Source organism: Artibeus jamaicensis, unplaced genomic scaffold (assembly GCF_021234435.1).
Source record: "Artibeus jamaicensis isolate MK-2021 breed Jamaican fruit bat unplaced genomic scaffold, CSHL_Jam_final scaffold_847, whole genome shotgun sequence".
NCBI lineage: Eukaryota > Metazoa > Chordata > Mammalia > Chiroptera > Phyllostomidae > Artibeus > Artibeus jamaicensis.
Genome location: NW_026522057.1, coordinates 11160424 through 11175721, shown reverse-complemented (window position 1 = coordinate 11175721; position 15298 = coordinate 11160424). Strand labels below are relative to the sequence as shown.

The window sequence follows — 15298 nt, the reverse complement described above, 5'->3', positions numbered from 1 at the left end:
ATGTGTCCTGACTGGAAATCGAACCTCGTCCCTTTGGTTCGCAGCCAGCGCTCAATTCACTGAGCTACACCAGCCAGGGAACAAAGAAATTTTTAAAAATTCCCACCCCGGCTGCTGTAGCTCAGTGGGTTGAGCGCCGACCTGTGAATGCAAAAGTGGCTGGTTAGGTTCCCAGTCAGGACACATGCCTGGGTTGCAGCCAGGTCCCTGGTTGGGGGTATGCAAGAGGCAACCAATCGACATTTATCTTACACACTGGTGGTGTTCTCTAACTGTATAAGTATACTGGCTTTAATAGAAGGAAGGAACCATTTGTAAGGGCACTAAGTTTTCTTATGGGAAAACAAGAAAGCATCAATACGATCCACTTTTGGACCAGGCTGGAGTGCTGGCATTCCACTGGAAGGATGTGCGCACCTGCTGCTATGGCAGGGAACAAATGAGGAACCATACTTGCCACCTGAAGAATTCTTTAGCATTTGAATATTTAGTTAACACAAACCAAGGCTATGCCTTGATTTTCCATTTGTGAAAGTTACACTTTTAAGTCAAAAATTTGTTGTGCATATCATCATGTATCATCAGACTGTAGAATTTATATCATGGTATCTTCTCAAAAAGAAGAGAAAACACAGTTCTTCATAGGAGGCTTTGTTTGTTTTTTGTATCTTAAATGTCAATGATCACAAAAACTTCTGGCTTCTCTTCATTATAGACCTGCATTGCTGAATATGTTATTGCCTTGACTTCAGTTCCCTAAAGTTGGGGTTAGAGAAAAAGACAAATAGGAAAAAAAAGGACATTGAAATCAGAATCATTAACTCTAGAACAACTGGCAGAAAGTCAAAATTTTATTATTTTGAGAAACTAAAAACTCAGTGAACAATTACTTATCAAATTGATATAGTATTACACAGTGATCTAACAAAAACAACACGCGCACAGTAGAAACAGCACTGAACTGCAGTCAGGAGATGGAACTCTAATCCTGCCTTTGTTTCCACCTGGGTACAGAAGCTGTCCGACCTCTCCGGGCATCGGCTTTTTCCATTTATCAAATCCACAAATCGAAGAACACAAACTTTCCTCCTATTTGCTTGGGGTTCCTTCTGAAGACTTCCTCCTTGCAGTCTAACCTGGGCCCTAGGAACTCGGTCTAGTCTCCCTTCAGCTGCCAATATTCACTGTACCTTGGAGGGTTCTCTCTCCACATGTTTCTCATACATGACAATGACCTGCTCCAGTTCAGAAACACAGTATTTGATGTTCTCTTAGTTCCTTTTATAATAACCCTGTTCACCACAAAATGCACCAGAGAATTAGGGGGCTGGCACGTGCCAGCTCTGTGGCACCAAAGAAATCCAGGGATTTTAGACAGGTCTGAATGGCACCTGCCTTTGCTTTTTCCCCTCTGCCATAAACCCCGGGGGAACAAGCACTTCGATCAAATTCAACTTTCTGCCTGCGGCAGCACACACCATGCAGACTGATACCACCTTAAAAGTCTCCCACAATTCTCAAAAGGGTACTCAGCGCTGACCAGTAATCCAATTGTACATTTACCACAAAATTCACTTTCTCACTCTGAGGCAACTGAAATTTCACATCTTTACCTCTAGCCTCCGTCTTTCATTTTCTCTCTCTCTCACCTGGGCTTTCTCAGAAAAAACAAGAACAATCAGTAAGAAGTGATTCATCTCCCCCACCACCACCACCACAAATCTGCCACCCTGCTGTATCTGTACTCCCATCAGCCTTTTGTCCCGTTGCAATGGCCAGTCCCTGCTCCTATGAGAAGGCCAACTTCACTTCAAGACTCTACTGACCCCCAACCCCTAGCCCTTAACAACTTAAATCTTTGCTCTAAAATCACTCTTCCTCTTCAGCATGATCAATTTCCCCCCATATACTAGATTATTTCCACTTGGCATGCAATCATGCTACAAAACCTTCCAGCTAATACGAGGCAAAGCACAAAACTTCCCTACCAGCCACATACCCCTCTAGCTACTACATGTTCCCCCTTTCTGCAAAGTCATCAAAAGAACTGTCTCAATATACTGCCTCTACTTTCCCAACTCAGAGTCCTTCTTTGACCTACCCCAAATAGTTACATTATTCCACTGATTAGTAAATCCAAGGTCAATTCTCTGTCCTTACCTTACTCAATCTTTGAGCAACCTTAAGAGCATTAGCTATCTAGCTTCCCGGGCTGCCCCTTTCTCTTGCTCCCCTCACTAGGCCTTCTTCTCCCTCTTTTCCTTTTTGGGCCCAAACCTAATGCCTTCAGGGTTCGGTCCTCTCTCCTACTCTCGCTCAGCTCCCCTGCCTCCCTGGTAACTTTATCTAGTCCTGTGACTATGAACAACCATCTATTCAGTGATGACACAGAAAGTCTGTATGTCCAGACACACCTCTCTCCCGAACAAGTCATTCTATACATAAATGCCTATTATCTGACATATCCATTTGGATGTCTAATAAACTTCTCAATTATAACATGTTCAAAAAAACCCCATGTGTCACTTGTATTACAAAAATAATGTTTTCAATCCATATGCTCCCCACTACTGGTTTCTTTTCATTCTATGCTTCTCTCTCTCTCGAAGATACTGCACCAGCCTTCATTTCATCTTATATGAAGTGACAAGTTGAAGAAATGATACCAGCATTTCCTAATCACCTCCAGGTAATTTAGATCTCCTTGACCTGAACGCAGGGGTCAGGAAACCACTAATCACAGGCCAAATCCAACCTGCCACCTGTTTTTGTACAGTCCCACAAACTAAGGATGGTTTTTACATTTCTAAACGGTTGGGGAAAAAAATCCAAAAAAAATATTCCATGACATATGAAAATGACATGAAATTCAAGTTTCAAGGCCCATAAAGTTTTACCGGAACACGATTGCATTCATTCATTCGTGTATTGTCTATGCGGCTACTGTGTTACAACACAAAAGGTGAGGTGGGGGTGGCTCTTCCATCACTCTACCCACAAAAGCTTAAACATTATCTGGCCCTTTACAGGAAAGTTCTGTCTCCCCGATTCCAACAGATTTGATGACACAGAGTGAAGCCATACAAGCTGGCAGATACAGAGGACCAGGTGGTAGAAGGTCCTTTAGAGAACATCTAGTCCAAAACCTTCCTCACAGAGGGAGAAACCAAAGCTCCAAAAGGCAAGGGACTTATTTTTCAAGTCCACAATGACCAGTAACAAACCTGACCCTCAAACTCAATTGCTGACTTTTTTTTTAAACAAGTTTTTTTTTTTTTTAAAGATTTTAATTAGTTATCTTCAGAGGGGAAGGGAAGGAGAGAGGGAGAGAAACATCAATGTATGGTTGCCTCTCGTGTGTCCCCTGCTGGGAACTGGCCTGCAACCCAGGCATGTGCCCTGACTGGGAATCGAACCGCGATACTTAATTGCTGACTTTTAATCCACCAAACCAGGTATGTGAAATCACAGTGCTTTAACAAAATGTGCCCAAAGAGGTCAACGACAGTTGAGAAAAACTTACCACTTTATACCAATTTATTAAAAGTCATTGAAGTTTACTGTCACATACACGAAACTTTATGGTAAGGAAGTACAAAATGTTTTTAATGACTGGAGTAGAAACGTACCTGAGGGTGCTTGGACAATGAGAATTCTTCTCCCCACCTTGAGAAGGAAAATTAAAGCATAATTAAGATGTCCAAGAGTTGCTGTTTGTCTCTCTTCACAGATTTCATTTGATTTTTTCCTTTTCATTAAGCTTATTGGGGTGACACAGGTTAACAGAATTTACAGGCTTTCAGGTGCACAGTTCTACAACATGACATCTGTGTAATGTACTGTGTGTTTACCACCCTAAGTCAACTCTCTATCCGTCAGCATTTGTGCCCCCATACCCTCCAACTCCCTCCACATCCTCCCCCTATTCACCTATTTTAAAATAAGCCTTACAAATGTAGTTAAGATACCAAAAAGCCAAGAGATGGAAGGGGTAAGAAGCTATAAAGTTCATTTTAATTGCCAGTGGATACAGCTACTGAGGGACTTATGTGCAACAGCCATTTAAACAAAGTCATAATCTTAAAAAAAATGTACCCCAATATAGTGTGCATAGACAGATTCTCAATAAACACTCTTGAATATTATTTCATAATAGGGTAGCATGTCCAAAATGTTCTCTGTACTCAAGGATACAGAACTAATAAAATACCATGTCCCACCGGAGAAGACAAAATAAGGCAAAATAATAGATTCTATACTATGGTCTGAACTTGGTTTGCATTTTATAACTTTTTAAAAAATGCCCATGTCTGTATGTGGAACGCCCTACAAAGGCACCCATTCTCCTAGAGCATGGCTAGAACTAAGTGTCCTCTCTCCCTTCAACACTAATGTGGCTGAAGATCACAGTAGTAGAAGCAGTAAGCAGTAGTAGAAAGAGGAAAATTTTAAAACTTTGTTCAACCATTTATTAGCTAAGTACCCTGGACAAGCCTATTTCTTCACCCACCACCCCCCAAAAAAGTGGTGCTAATAAAAGACCTCACTTTACAAAAGCAAATGAAATAAAATTCAACATAAAATGGAAAAGATAGGTTTTACATAAAAATAACATAAAAGAGCGCGGGCCTGCGAACCAGAGTATCACGGTTCATTTCCCAGTCAGGGTACATGCCTGGGTTGCAGGCCAGTTCCCAGCAAGGGACACATGAGAGGCAACCACGCATTGATATTTCTCTCCCTCTCTCCTTTCCTTCCCCTCTAAAGATAAATAAAATCTTAAAAAAAAATAACATAAAAGATACCAAGTAACTAATGACTTGGGAAACACCAAGCGCAATCGAAGTGACCTAATCAAGTGTTAACGAACTCTGGAAGAAAAGAATAATAGAAGAAACTGCTCTGAATGGAGTCCAGGTGTGAGGATCTGTGAAAACTGACAAATCAGTGGTGCCCATCACCAAGCTAGGCTTTATGCATATATCGAAGCGAACTAGCAATTATGTATTTTTTGTGATAAAAATCAATAAATTGGTGGTTAGCTTTGACAACTCCAATCAAGTCTGTCCTGACAAGTTTCTGGTCCTGTGAGCTCTCCCTCCTCGGTGTTAACAAACCTTAACCCACTTAACCAGCTGAACAGCCCTACTACTGACATGCACTTGGTCTTCTGACTTTCTGTCTGCTGAGTTCAGTGACCAATGTGACTTAGTATCTTTCATGACCTGCTAGTAAAAAATTTTTTAAACTCACCCAATTGACCGTAATTTGAAACTTCTTTGATCAATATTAAGTACTTTTACTTCCTAAAGAGGAAAAAAAATTTTAATTAAAAAGAAATGTTCATTACAGACCATCTACTAAACACGTGTCTAGGTTATCACCTTTTCTAGGTAACAGCATACAACTTCTATTATGCAAAGAAAATTAAAACGTTAACTAAAATAGAACAATAAATAGTAGAAAACTGTACTTGAAAAATAACTAAATAAAATTTTAAAAAAATAGAACAATAAATTAAATATACTTCAAGGAAATAATGTTTTGTTCTTATATATTCAAGGGAGGTATTCTTTAAAATGTACAATCTAAAAACAAGTCGAAAGAATTTTTCTGTAAAACAGAGGATGACCTAGGATTTCAAACACTCTCAGCCTATGTTTTTCAACTTTATTGAGGTATAATGGACAGAACTCTTAGCCCATTTTTATGTAATACTTCAGGCACTTGAACTCTGTAAGACGAATGACCCAGCTGGAAGGGTGTGTGTAGGGAGCTGGAAAGGGAGAGAACGAGGAATTAGGGGAGCAAGGAGGAGCCATGTGAGCTCCAGAACAGTGAATCTGGAGAGGTATTCCTTTCCAGAGGTTGATGGCAACAAGCAATCTCCTTATGGCTTTTTCTTTTTCACATTAAGGAAAACTAAAAGGACCAATTTTTTGACTTAGGCCAACATGGCAGAGCTGCTAAATTTCAAATGGGACAAAAGGAACATGTAAATGGACAAAAAAATATAGCTCAAATTTGGGAGACATAAAGTGTTGATAAAGACAGTAAATGCATTCTTACTGCAGAATCCTGACTGGTGACAAGTATACACTAAGAGATTGAAATACAAATGACATATACATGGGCAGACTCAGGTTAACCACAGAGAGCCTATGGTCGTTACAATCTCTGCCTATCAGTATCACTGTTACGTATCTCTATGGCTTGGTTTTACGCCACATGTTCTACTTTAAATCACTCGTGCCATTTTAAAATATGAACTAAGAACCCACATGCTCAGTAAAAAAAAAAAATCCTTGCTTACCCGGGGTATGAAGAAGTCATCAGCACTGAACTTATAAAGCCACTCATCCAAAAAGTGAAACAGAAGAGACTGCAAGTCATCTCCTACACAGAATCAAAAAGAACCATAATAGTATGATGTTTAATAATTCTCATCTCTAAAAACTTGTTTGAATTTAAAAGCACAATGAATTTCTTAGGCAAGTTGCAAGAGGAAGAACACGCTCATAATCAGTTTTGTTGTCCTTAGTGTGAAAATATTCTGCAATTATGCAGAATACTGCACACTTGTATAATAATTCTTCCCTGTAAATAAACTGGTTACCTTGTGTTTCCACTTCCACTGTTTGGAGGGGCTCCACAGTCCCCGTATCTGTCATGTAACCAAACATGGCCATCGCACACTGCTCGAATGCTTCCTCCAGAGTATCTCCCCATGCGTGTAACCTGAAGAAAGACATTCATGCCCTGTGTAATATAACCCACTGCAAGAGAGGAAACCTGACTGAAAGTCAAAATAAAATCAGTATGATAAATACAAAACCAAAGGCCTTCAGTCAATTTAATGGCACTGAAACTGGGTGCTTTTAAGCCATCATTTTCATGTTCTAAAGGAACATGAATAAGAAAAATTAAAATGGGGAACATCAAGATGAAAACATCAGCCTTTTTTTAAAAAAGATTTTATTTATTTATCTTTAGAGAAGAAGGGAAGGAGAGAAGGAAAGAAATATCAATGTGTGGTTGCTTCCCATCAGTCCCCTGCTGGGAACCGGCCTGCAACCCAGGCATGTGCCGTGACTGGGAATCAAACCAGGACCCTTTGGTTCACAGGCCTGTGCTCAATCCACTGAACCACACCAGCCAGGGCAAAAACATCAGCCTTCTTATTTAAGCACATGGTTTCAAAGGCATCAATTCCAGCTATACTCACTGGACATCCGCTGTATGATCCAGATCTGAGGGAGAGAATGGAAAACACTATGAGCAACTAAACTGGACTTGCTAATCACAAGAAAAGAACTCTCATTCATTGCTGACACCAACCTTGGAGAAAGAAAATGTGGGTAGATCACACCTTATGCTATCCATTTACACAAAAGTTAACTGCTTTATTAAGGATTATTTTTTAATTTTTAAAATTTCTTCTAGGCATTTACAGTTATTATTCTGTTAATATAAATTAAACAAATGGCTAAACAACTAATAGTGATACAATAAATATTAGCATATTAATGTTAAAAGGTTATTTTTTAAAAAGATTTTACTTATTTATTTTTAGAGAATGGGAAAGGGAGGGAAACACCAATGTGTGGTTACCTCTGGCACATCCTGCACTGGGGATCCAGCCCACAACCCAGGCATGTGCCCTAGACTGGGAATCGAACCAGGACCCTTTGGTTCACAGGCCTGTGCTCAATCCACTGAACCACACCAGCCAGGGCTAAAAGGTTATTTTTTAATCTCAAAATTTACATTTAAAAGAATGACAAGTTCTAGAAAGCAATGAGGCGCTGGTCTTCTAGGTGACCTAAAATGTGTCTAATACATCAGTTTCTCAATTTAAAAAAATGTCATTTCCTTCCCTGGCTGATGTAGCTCAGTGGATTGAGCGTGGGCTGCGAACCAGTTCGATTACCAGTCAGGGCACATGCCTGGGTTGCAGGCCAGGTCCCCAGTGGGGGCCACCACCCCCAGTGCCTCTCACCACTGAGAGGCAACCACACATTGATGGTTCTCTAACTCTCTCCTTCCCTTTGCTCTAAAAATAAATAAATAAATAAATAAAATCTTTTTTTAAAAATGTCATTTCCTGATAGTTACTTTTCCTTTTGAATGTAATCATAAAACTGGTATCTACTGTATGAATGATCAAAATTCTAGGAACTATATCACCATCAAAGATATGAAATTCCAGATTTCCCTGCTTCACCTTTTCATGCACGGTTAGCCAAATCCTAGATAAAATAGTTTTGGGGTTTTTTAAAACAAGAGCCAGGTTTTTTTACCTGTCGACTTCTAGCATTTGACGAACTCTTTGATGATCTAGTTGGCTGATAAAACGGTTTTAGAAAGTAAACTCTACGATAAGTATTAGGAGCTTTTCCCTGATAGTCTCCCAGGAATACTGGTAAGTAACAACGGCTACTATAGCAAGCTCCCCCTGGATCTGTTATGTCAACACTTCCGTCTACTCTTCACCTGTGGTATAGCTTTCATCAATTCTTCCCACTCCAAATCACAGAATATTCAGGATGAAAGTGAGTCTTAGAGATCATTTAATATAATTCTTTTACTTACAAGAAGCAGCCCGAAACCCAGACACTGTGTGACTTGTTCAGGACTACACTGTGGATTAGAGGTAGAGTTAGGGCTGGAATTGAGATTTTTCTGACTCCCAACTGAATGCACTTTCCACCATAACACATTGTCATGTGGTGGCACTCGAGGTTCAAACTCATCGCTAATTTACTCAGCTATATTACTGAGGATTTCAAACATTTCAGGCACGAAGGGGCTCATGACCAACAGAGATGACAAACCAGTTAAAAGAAAGTGACTAGTATTAACCCTAGAGAAATGAAAGCATGTATCCACAAAGACATATAAGAATATTCATGGCAATTTTATTCCTCAAGATTAAAACCCAATGTCTGCCTGGCTGGCATAGCTCAGTGGATTAAGCGCGGGCCTGCGAACCAGAGTATCGCGGTTCAGTTCCCAGTCAGGGCACATGCCTGGGTTGCAGGCCAGTTCCCAGCAGGGGACGCACGAGAGGCAACCATACATTGATATCTCTCTCCCACTCTTTCTCCTTCCCTTCCCCTCTCTCGAAAAATAAATAAATAAAATAAATTTAAAAAGAATTAGACTTTAAAAAAAAAACAAAACCCAATGTCTGTCGAGAGAATAGATAAAACAAACTGAGGATGCCCTGGCTGGTGTGGCTCAGTGGATTGGGTCCCAGCCTGTAAAACAACAGGTCACTGGTTCGATTCCCAGTCTAGGGCACATGCCTGGGTTGTGGACCAGGTCCCCAGTATGGGGCATATGAGAAGCAACCAATCAATGTATCTAGCACACGTTGATGTTTCTTTCTCTCTCCCTGCCCCCTCTCTAAAAATAAATAAATAAAATCTAAAAAAAAACAACCCAAACCTGATGAATATAATGTGATACTACTCAGCAATAAAAAAAGTGTGAACTACTGATATTATATTAACATGAATCTCAAAAATATTTTAAGTGAAGGAGACTTCCGCCAAGATGGAGGCATAAGTGGATGTGCCGTGCCTTCTCACACAACCAAGTTTAGAGACAACTAAATATTAGCAACAGAAAACACAGCCAGAACACGGAAAATTGAACTTTTTGGAAGTCCGTTAACAAATTCTTCAGCCTGACTGGTAAGGGGCGAAACCAGCAGCTGGTGAGGCGGGGTTGCACAGGAGGACTCGGTCAGGCGCACGGAATCCAGGCACGCGGAATCCAGGCGCAGGGTTGGACCTAGTGAGCGACCGAGCGAGCGACCGTGGGGGAGACAACGGAGGAGCGGTGCTGCGTGTTGACTGTGGTCGCGCATTTGTGCGCAGGTGGACGGGCGAGGGAGTGGGCGGTTGGACCGGGGCCCTGCGGGTCCCGTGGCAAGCGGCAGTGGAGGGCGCCGCCATTTCCCTGCTCTGACCCCACCTCCACATACAGCGTCATAACCCAGCGACTCTGAGTGGCCCGGCCCAGGTGAACCACCTAAGATGCTAATCTTCACCCAGCTGTGAGAAACAGCAGAGGGGGTCGCCATTTCCCCGCTTTGACCACGCCCCCACATACAGCGTCACAACCCAGCGACCTGGGAGTCCAAGGCGCCGCTTCTCACACTTAAAGGGCAGAACAGACCAAAAATGGCGCAGGAAGATCTCAAAGCACCAGAGCCTATAGATCTAAGCAATGAAGAAATAGCAAAACTCTCAGATGCACAGTTTAAAACACTGGTCATCAGGATCCTCACAGAACTTGTTGATTATACCCACAAATTAGACAAATATATGAAGGCGAAACTAATTGAAATGAATGGAATTGCACAGGACACCAATAGCACAGAAAAGGAAACTGGGACTCAAATCAATGGATTGGACCAGAAGAAAGCAAATAATGGCCAAACAGAAAAGAGTCAAGAAGCAAGAATTCAAAGAAATGAGGAGAGTCTTAGGAACCTCCAGGACATCTTTAAATGCTCCAACATCCGAATTATAGGGGTACCAGAAGGGGGAAAGGCACAGCCACCAGTGGAAAACTTATTTGAACAAATAATAAAGGAGAATTTCCCCAATCTGGCAAAGGAAATAGACTTCCAGGAAATCCAGGAAGCTCAGAGAGTCCCAAAGAACTTGGACCCAAGAAAGAACACACCAAGGCACATCATAATTACGTTAGCCAAAATTAAAATGAAGGAGAGAATCCTAGAAGCAGCAAGAGCTAAGGGGACAGTCACCTACAAAGGAGTCCCCATCAGACTGTCAGCGGATTTCTCAAAAGAGACCTTACAGGCAAGAAGGGGCTGGAAAGAGGTATTCCAAGTCATGAAATCCAAAGACCTACAACCAAGATTGCTCTATCCAGCAAAACTTTCATTTAGAATGGAAGGACAGATAAAGTGCTTCTCAGATAAGATCAAATTCAAGGAGTTCATCATCACCAAGCCCTTATTATATGAAATGTTAAAGGGACTTATCTAAGAAAAAGAAGTTAAAGAAACATGAACAGTGAAAGGACAACAAACTCACAGTTATTAACAACCACACCTAAAACAAAAGCAAACTAAAAGGACAGCTAGATCAGGAGTGGAAACATAGAAATGAAGATCTCAAGGAGAGTTAGCAACAGGGGAGTGGGAGGAGGAGAAGGGGGGAGAAGGTACAGAAAATAAGTAGCACAGATAGAAAACAGAAGGGGGGGCAAGAATAGCATGGGAAATATAGAATCTAAAGGACTTGAGACACATGGTCATAAACTAAAGGGGGGGTAATGGTGGGGATGGGGGGTAGGGTGGAGGGGAATGAAAGGGGGAATAGAACAACTGTAACAGCATAATCAATAAAAAATTTTTTAAAAAAAGAAAAAAATATTTTAAGTGAAAACTACAGAAGTCTCAGCACCTAACGACTCCATCCAAACCCCTCTGCACTGAGAGTGGCACGGCTTGAGCACGGCTTCTAGCAGCCTAAAGCCACCCACCTTCCTAGGACTGCAGTGCTTACCCCTACCCATACCCCGCATTACAATGCCTGCCTGAGAAATTGCAACACAGCCAGAAGAATTCACTGTTTGTTCTGGCCAGCACCTGACCACAAGCCCTTGACCTCCCTATCTTAGAGCATTGACTAAAAAGGATTTACGTTGTAAATATTTTATCTTTTACAGCTCAGAAGTGTCTTTCTCAAGGACTCCAGAGCCATTCCTTTGAAATGTAATCACCAGGAAGGTCTCTGTCTGGGGAGGGGAGCAGGAGGACACAATCCGAACTTTGCAACTGCCAGCTAGCAAACACTGAGTTTACACTAACCCAAACTTTAAAAAATTTTCACTTCTTGGTGTCTACTGAGCTCCATCTTCTCCCTCAATTCCTTTCTCCATTTAAAACGGGAGGGGATTAACAGTCCTCCAGACCCCTGCCTCTGATACTGGATTGTTGGGGGGGGGGGGGGGCAAGAGGAGGTGCTGAACCACAGAGGCCTGTCAGTCTAACTAGGGGGTGTAAACCCATCCAAAGCCCATGAAAACTTGGGAAGTTGGTCGGTTACTTTGAGAAAGCACCTGGTCTATCCCAAACCCAAGCTCCTGGTTATAACTCCAGGGGGACAAAGAACTTTCTTCCTCTCTTGACCATCCCACAGTGCATTTCTCTCTCCATAGCCATGACTTTAGCAGCCTCATGCCTGGCAGCCACATGAACTCCAATGGATCAGCTGGAAACAAGCTAAGCTACCTGGATGGGGACTGAGACCACTTAGCAGCCACCTGCAGGCTCCAAAGGGACAAAGCTCTGTCTTGTTTGGAAATCCATGTTTGTCCCATGCGTTCACATGTCCTCTCTTCGTAGCCATGCGGCTGTGTGGCCTCCACGTGCAGGCTCCAAGAGGGAACCTTAATACTGCAGCACAGCAGTGGGCTGCAGCTGGAAACACACGCTAAGGGGGCCAGATGCTGGACTGGACTGGACTTGAGTATGGAGCAGAAACTCTGGAAACTGGCTTTTGTTTTGGCTTTGCTGAGGACAAGATTGGACTTCTTCCGTGGAGAAACAGATGGAGACAGGACATTGGAAATTCAGGAGGGCAATCCCCTTAATTTTACATCATCGATAAACCATACCACAGAGTCTCATCTTCCCATGGGGGGTCTCAGGAAACTCTTCTCCTTGTGATACTGGTAACAGTATGATAGGAGAACATAAGAGATAACGGAGTCTAGACTAAGGGGTGCAGGTAAGATTTTCTAAATGAAACAAGACTTAACACTTTAGTACCAGAAAAATAAGAGTAATCTATACTTGCTTGTTCATTCTTTTATTCCCAATTTCTACTCAGTGCCTTATACACAACTGGTTCTCAAAAATACTTCTGAATGAACGAGATGACAACCAAACTGAGTCACAGAGGAAAAACAGGCCTCAGCATATTTAAAAAAAAAAAACAAAGACGAAGAAAGAAACAGAAAACAGGCCCAGGGTGAAGTAAGTCCCTTGGCTTCAGGATCCCAAACCAAGATTAATTTCAGCCCTACCCAGGAATGTGACCTTAAACCAATCAGTCTGAAATTTCCTGTTCAATCTGGTGAGGTAATCCGCCTGGCAAGACCCTACCGCCCTTGCCCCAAAGAAAGATGCCCTTGCCTGAAACAATCTCTTGTTGTCTTTTGTTAGTAAGTTTGTCAAACCAGTTTCTGCCTATGAAAACCTTCTTTCTTTAAAAAAATAATTTTTATTTATTTATTTTTAAATTTATTTTTAGAGAGGGGAAGGGAGGGAGAAGGGGAGAGAAACATTAAGGTGTGGTTGCCTCTTACATGGCCCCCACTGGGTACCTGGCCTGCAACCCAGGTATGTGCCCTGACTGGGAATCAAACCTGTGACCCTCTGGATTGCAGGCCTGCTCTCAATCCACTGAGCTATACCAGCCAGGCAAAAACCTTCTTTTTTATACATCTTTTCAGAGCTTCCTTCTATTTGCTAGTTGGGATGCTGCCCAAGGCATGAGTCATCTAATAAAACCAAGTAAATCTTCAAATTTATTCATCAATACAAGGATTCTGTACAAAATGTTGGCAATTAAAATCCAGTATGACCAAGTAGGATTTATTCCTGGAAAGCAAAGATACAATTATGGGTAAATAGATTAAAGTAATTTACATAAATGCACAGTCATCTTCTCAGATGTAGTCATGATGCATAACATAAAAAAAATATTACCAGGATTTTTAGGCAACAGGTTTTCTCTGTACAATAAACAAACTATTTTGTACTTTTCCTCTCATTCTTACTCACTGCATTTTAGTGAATGTTGTAATTGGGAGGCAAGAGGTACACTGGTGCCATACTACTGAGTGGACAAAAGGGCAGAACCTCAATGGAGAACAATTTGGCAATAATTTTGAAGTTAAAAATGCACACATTTGACAAAGCAATGTACCTTTTAGAACCGAAACCTACATATAATCTTGCACATGTGCAAAACAATGGATGTACAAGTGTATTCCCAGCTGTGTTGTGTCTAACAGCTAAATAGTGAAAATATTATAAATGTGCCTCAACTGGATACTGGATGAATAAAGTAAATGCTAGAACGTCTTTTGGATGTAAACAGGCTGAATCTAGTGAGGGAGACTAGGTTGCTTGGGATAAGCCCTGAAAACTTTTCAATACATATTTGCTTTGCTTTTTGAACTTTTAATCACATATAGGACCTACAAAAAGTAACTTTAAAAAAATTGTTTCTAAGTGAGAGAATCATGAGTTAGGGAGAACCTGGCCACACTCTATCCTACTGTTAGAGATACCAAGGGGTGACAATCACTCAAACGCTTGCAAATAAGGTCATCTTCAGAATTAACACCCCATTGGATTCCCACAAAATAAATGCGATTAGGCACATGTAGGAAAAAATCAAGAGACTGTAAAAGCGGGAGACCATGTTTCCTGAACTCTCACAAACCGGGTGGCTTTGTCTTTCAGCATTCCCCCAACAGGTACGAATGAGACCACAACACCGGGCGAAATGGAATCATGTCTGAAGCACCTTTTGGGGAAAACTGGTAAACGAGACCGGAAGCTCCGGGCAAGGAGAGGAGATGAAAGAAGTGAGCCACCTACTCACACTCGTACTTCCGATTAACCGGAGGATACTTGGCCTTGATCGCCTTCTGCTCCTCAGTCAAATTGTAGTCTCTAACATCTTCCTCTTCCTGCGCCATGACTGCAGCTATAGACACTCTACTTCCGCCCTTCACCAGTTGGACTTCGGCCCTGATTTACAAATTCCGATTTAGATCCCGCCCCTTGGCATGCACCCTTAAAGCACCAAGACGTCTCGGGCGTACTTCATCCCTTAAGACTTCCGTTCCAGTCTTTGGCGCTTCTAGAACATCTTTTAAAAGTCAATACCCCATTTCCTGGTCTTGCTCCACAAATGGTTCTAAATACTAAGGAAACAAATTGGGGGATTTAGGAATAAGTAATACCTGAGTTAGACACTTGTAGGTCTGAATGATAGAAGCCTTTTCTTCCTGCCCCAGTCGGTAACTACACCAGAATGTATACTAGACCTAGATTATTCATTTGAGAACTTTGAAGAGGTGTTAGCCTAACAGTCTTTAAGAAAATGGCTGCCCCCAGGAGCGTGAGGATTAAACCACTCACGTGACCCTGGACGGGCGTTCGCCCACCAACAGCTCGCGCGCGCGCGCGCGCGCGCTCTTTCGAAGGAAGTCGCTCGGGGACGCGTCGGGGCAGGAG

At 41.9% G+C, this 15298-nt stretch overlaps 1 protein-coding gene across 6 annotated transcripts; it reads right to left on the bottom strand.

Annotated features, from left to right (window-relative positions):
• Nucleotides 1-463: 463 nt before the first annotated feature.
• Nucleotides 464-15197, bottom strand: ZBTB8OS (zinc finger and BTB domain containing 8 opposite strand). 6 transcript variants are annotated; one of them, XM_037149803.2, is made up of 8 exons: nt 15025-15190; nt 14661-14809; nt 7226-7250; nt 6617-6738; nt 6314-6396; nt 5254-5306; nt 3630-3666; nt 464-756 (listed from the first exon to the last, which is right to left on the bottom strand). In XM_037149803.2, the coding sequence occupies exons 2-8, from the start codon at nt 14755-14757 to the stop codon at nt 670-672; spliced, it is 504 nt and encodes a 167-aa protein (XP_037005698.1). In that variant the 5' UTR covers nt 14758-14809; nt 15025-15190; the 3' UTR covers nt 464-669. The 6 variants fall into 6 exon arrangements, with proteins under 6 accessions (XP_037005698.1, XP_037005701.1, XP_037005702.1 ...); XM_037149806.2 differs by lacking the exon at nt 7226-7250 and having other exon boundaries at nt 14657-14809; nt 15025-15197; XM_037149807.2 differs by lacking the exon at nt 14661-14809 and having other exon boundaries at nt 15025-15189.
• Between the last annotated feature and the right edge of the window lie 101 nt (nt 15198-15298).

Coding starts and splice junctions, on each gene's coding strand:
- ZBTB8OS (XM_037149803.2), bottom strand. CDS start 14,757: ATGGCGCAGGAAGAGGAAGATGTTAGAGACTACAATTTGACTGAGGAG. Junction 6,739..7,225: donor GATCATACAGCGGATGTCCA/GTGAGTATAGCT, acceptor GTCTTTCTTCAG/GTTACACGCATGGGGAGATA. Junction 6,397..6,616: donor AGTGGAAGTGGAAACACAAG/GTAACCAGTTTA, acceptor GATTCTGTGTAG/GAGATGACTTGCAGTCTCTT.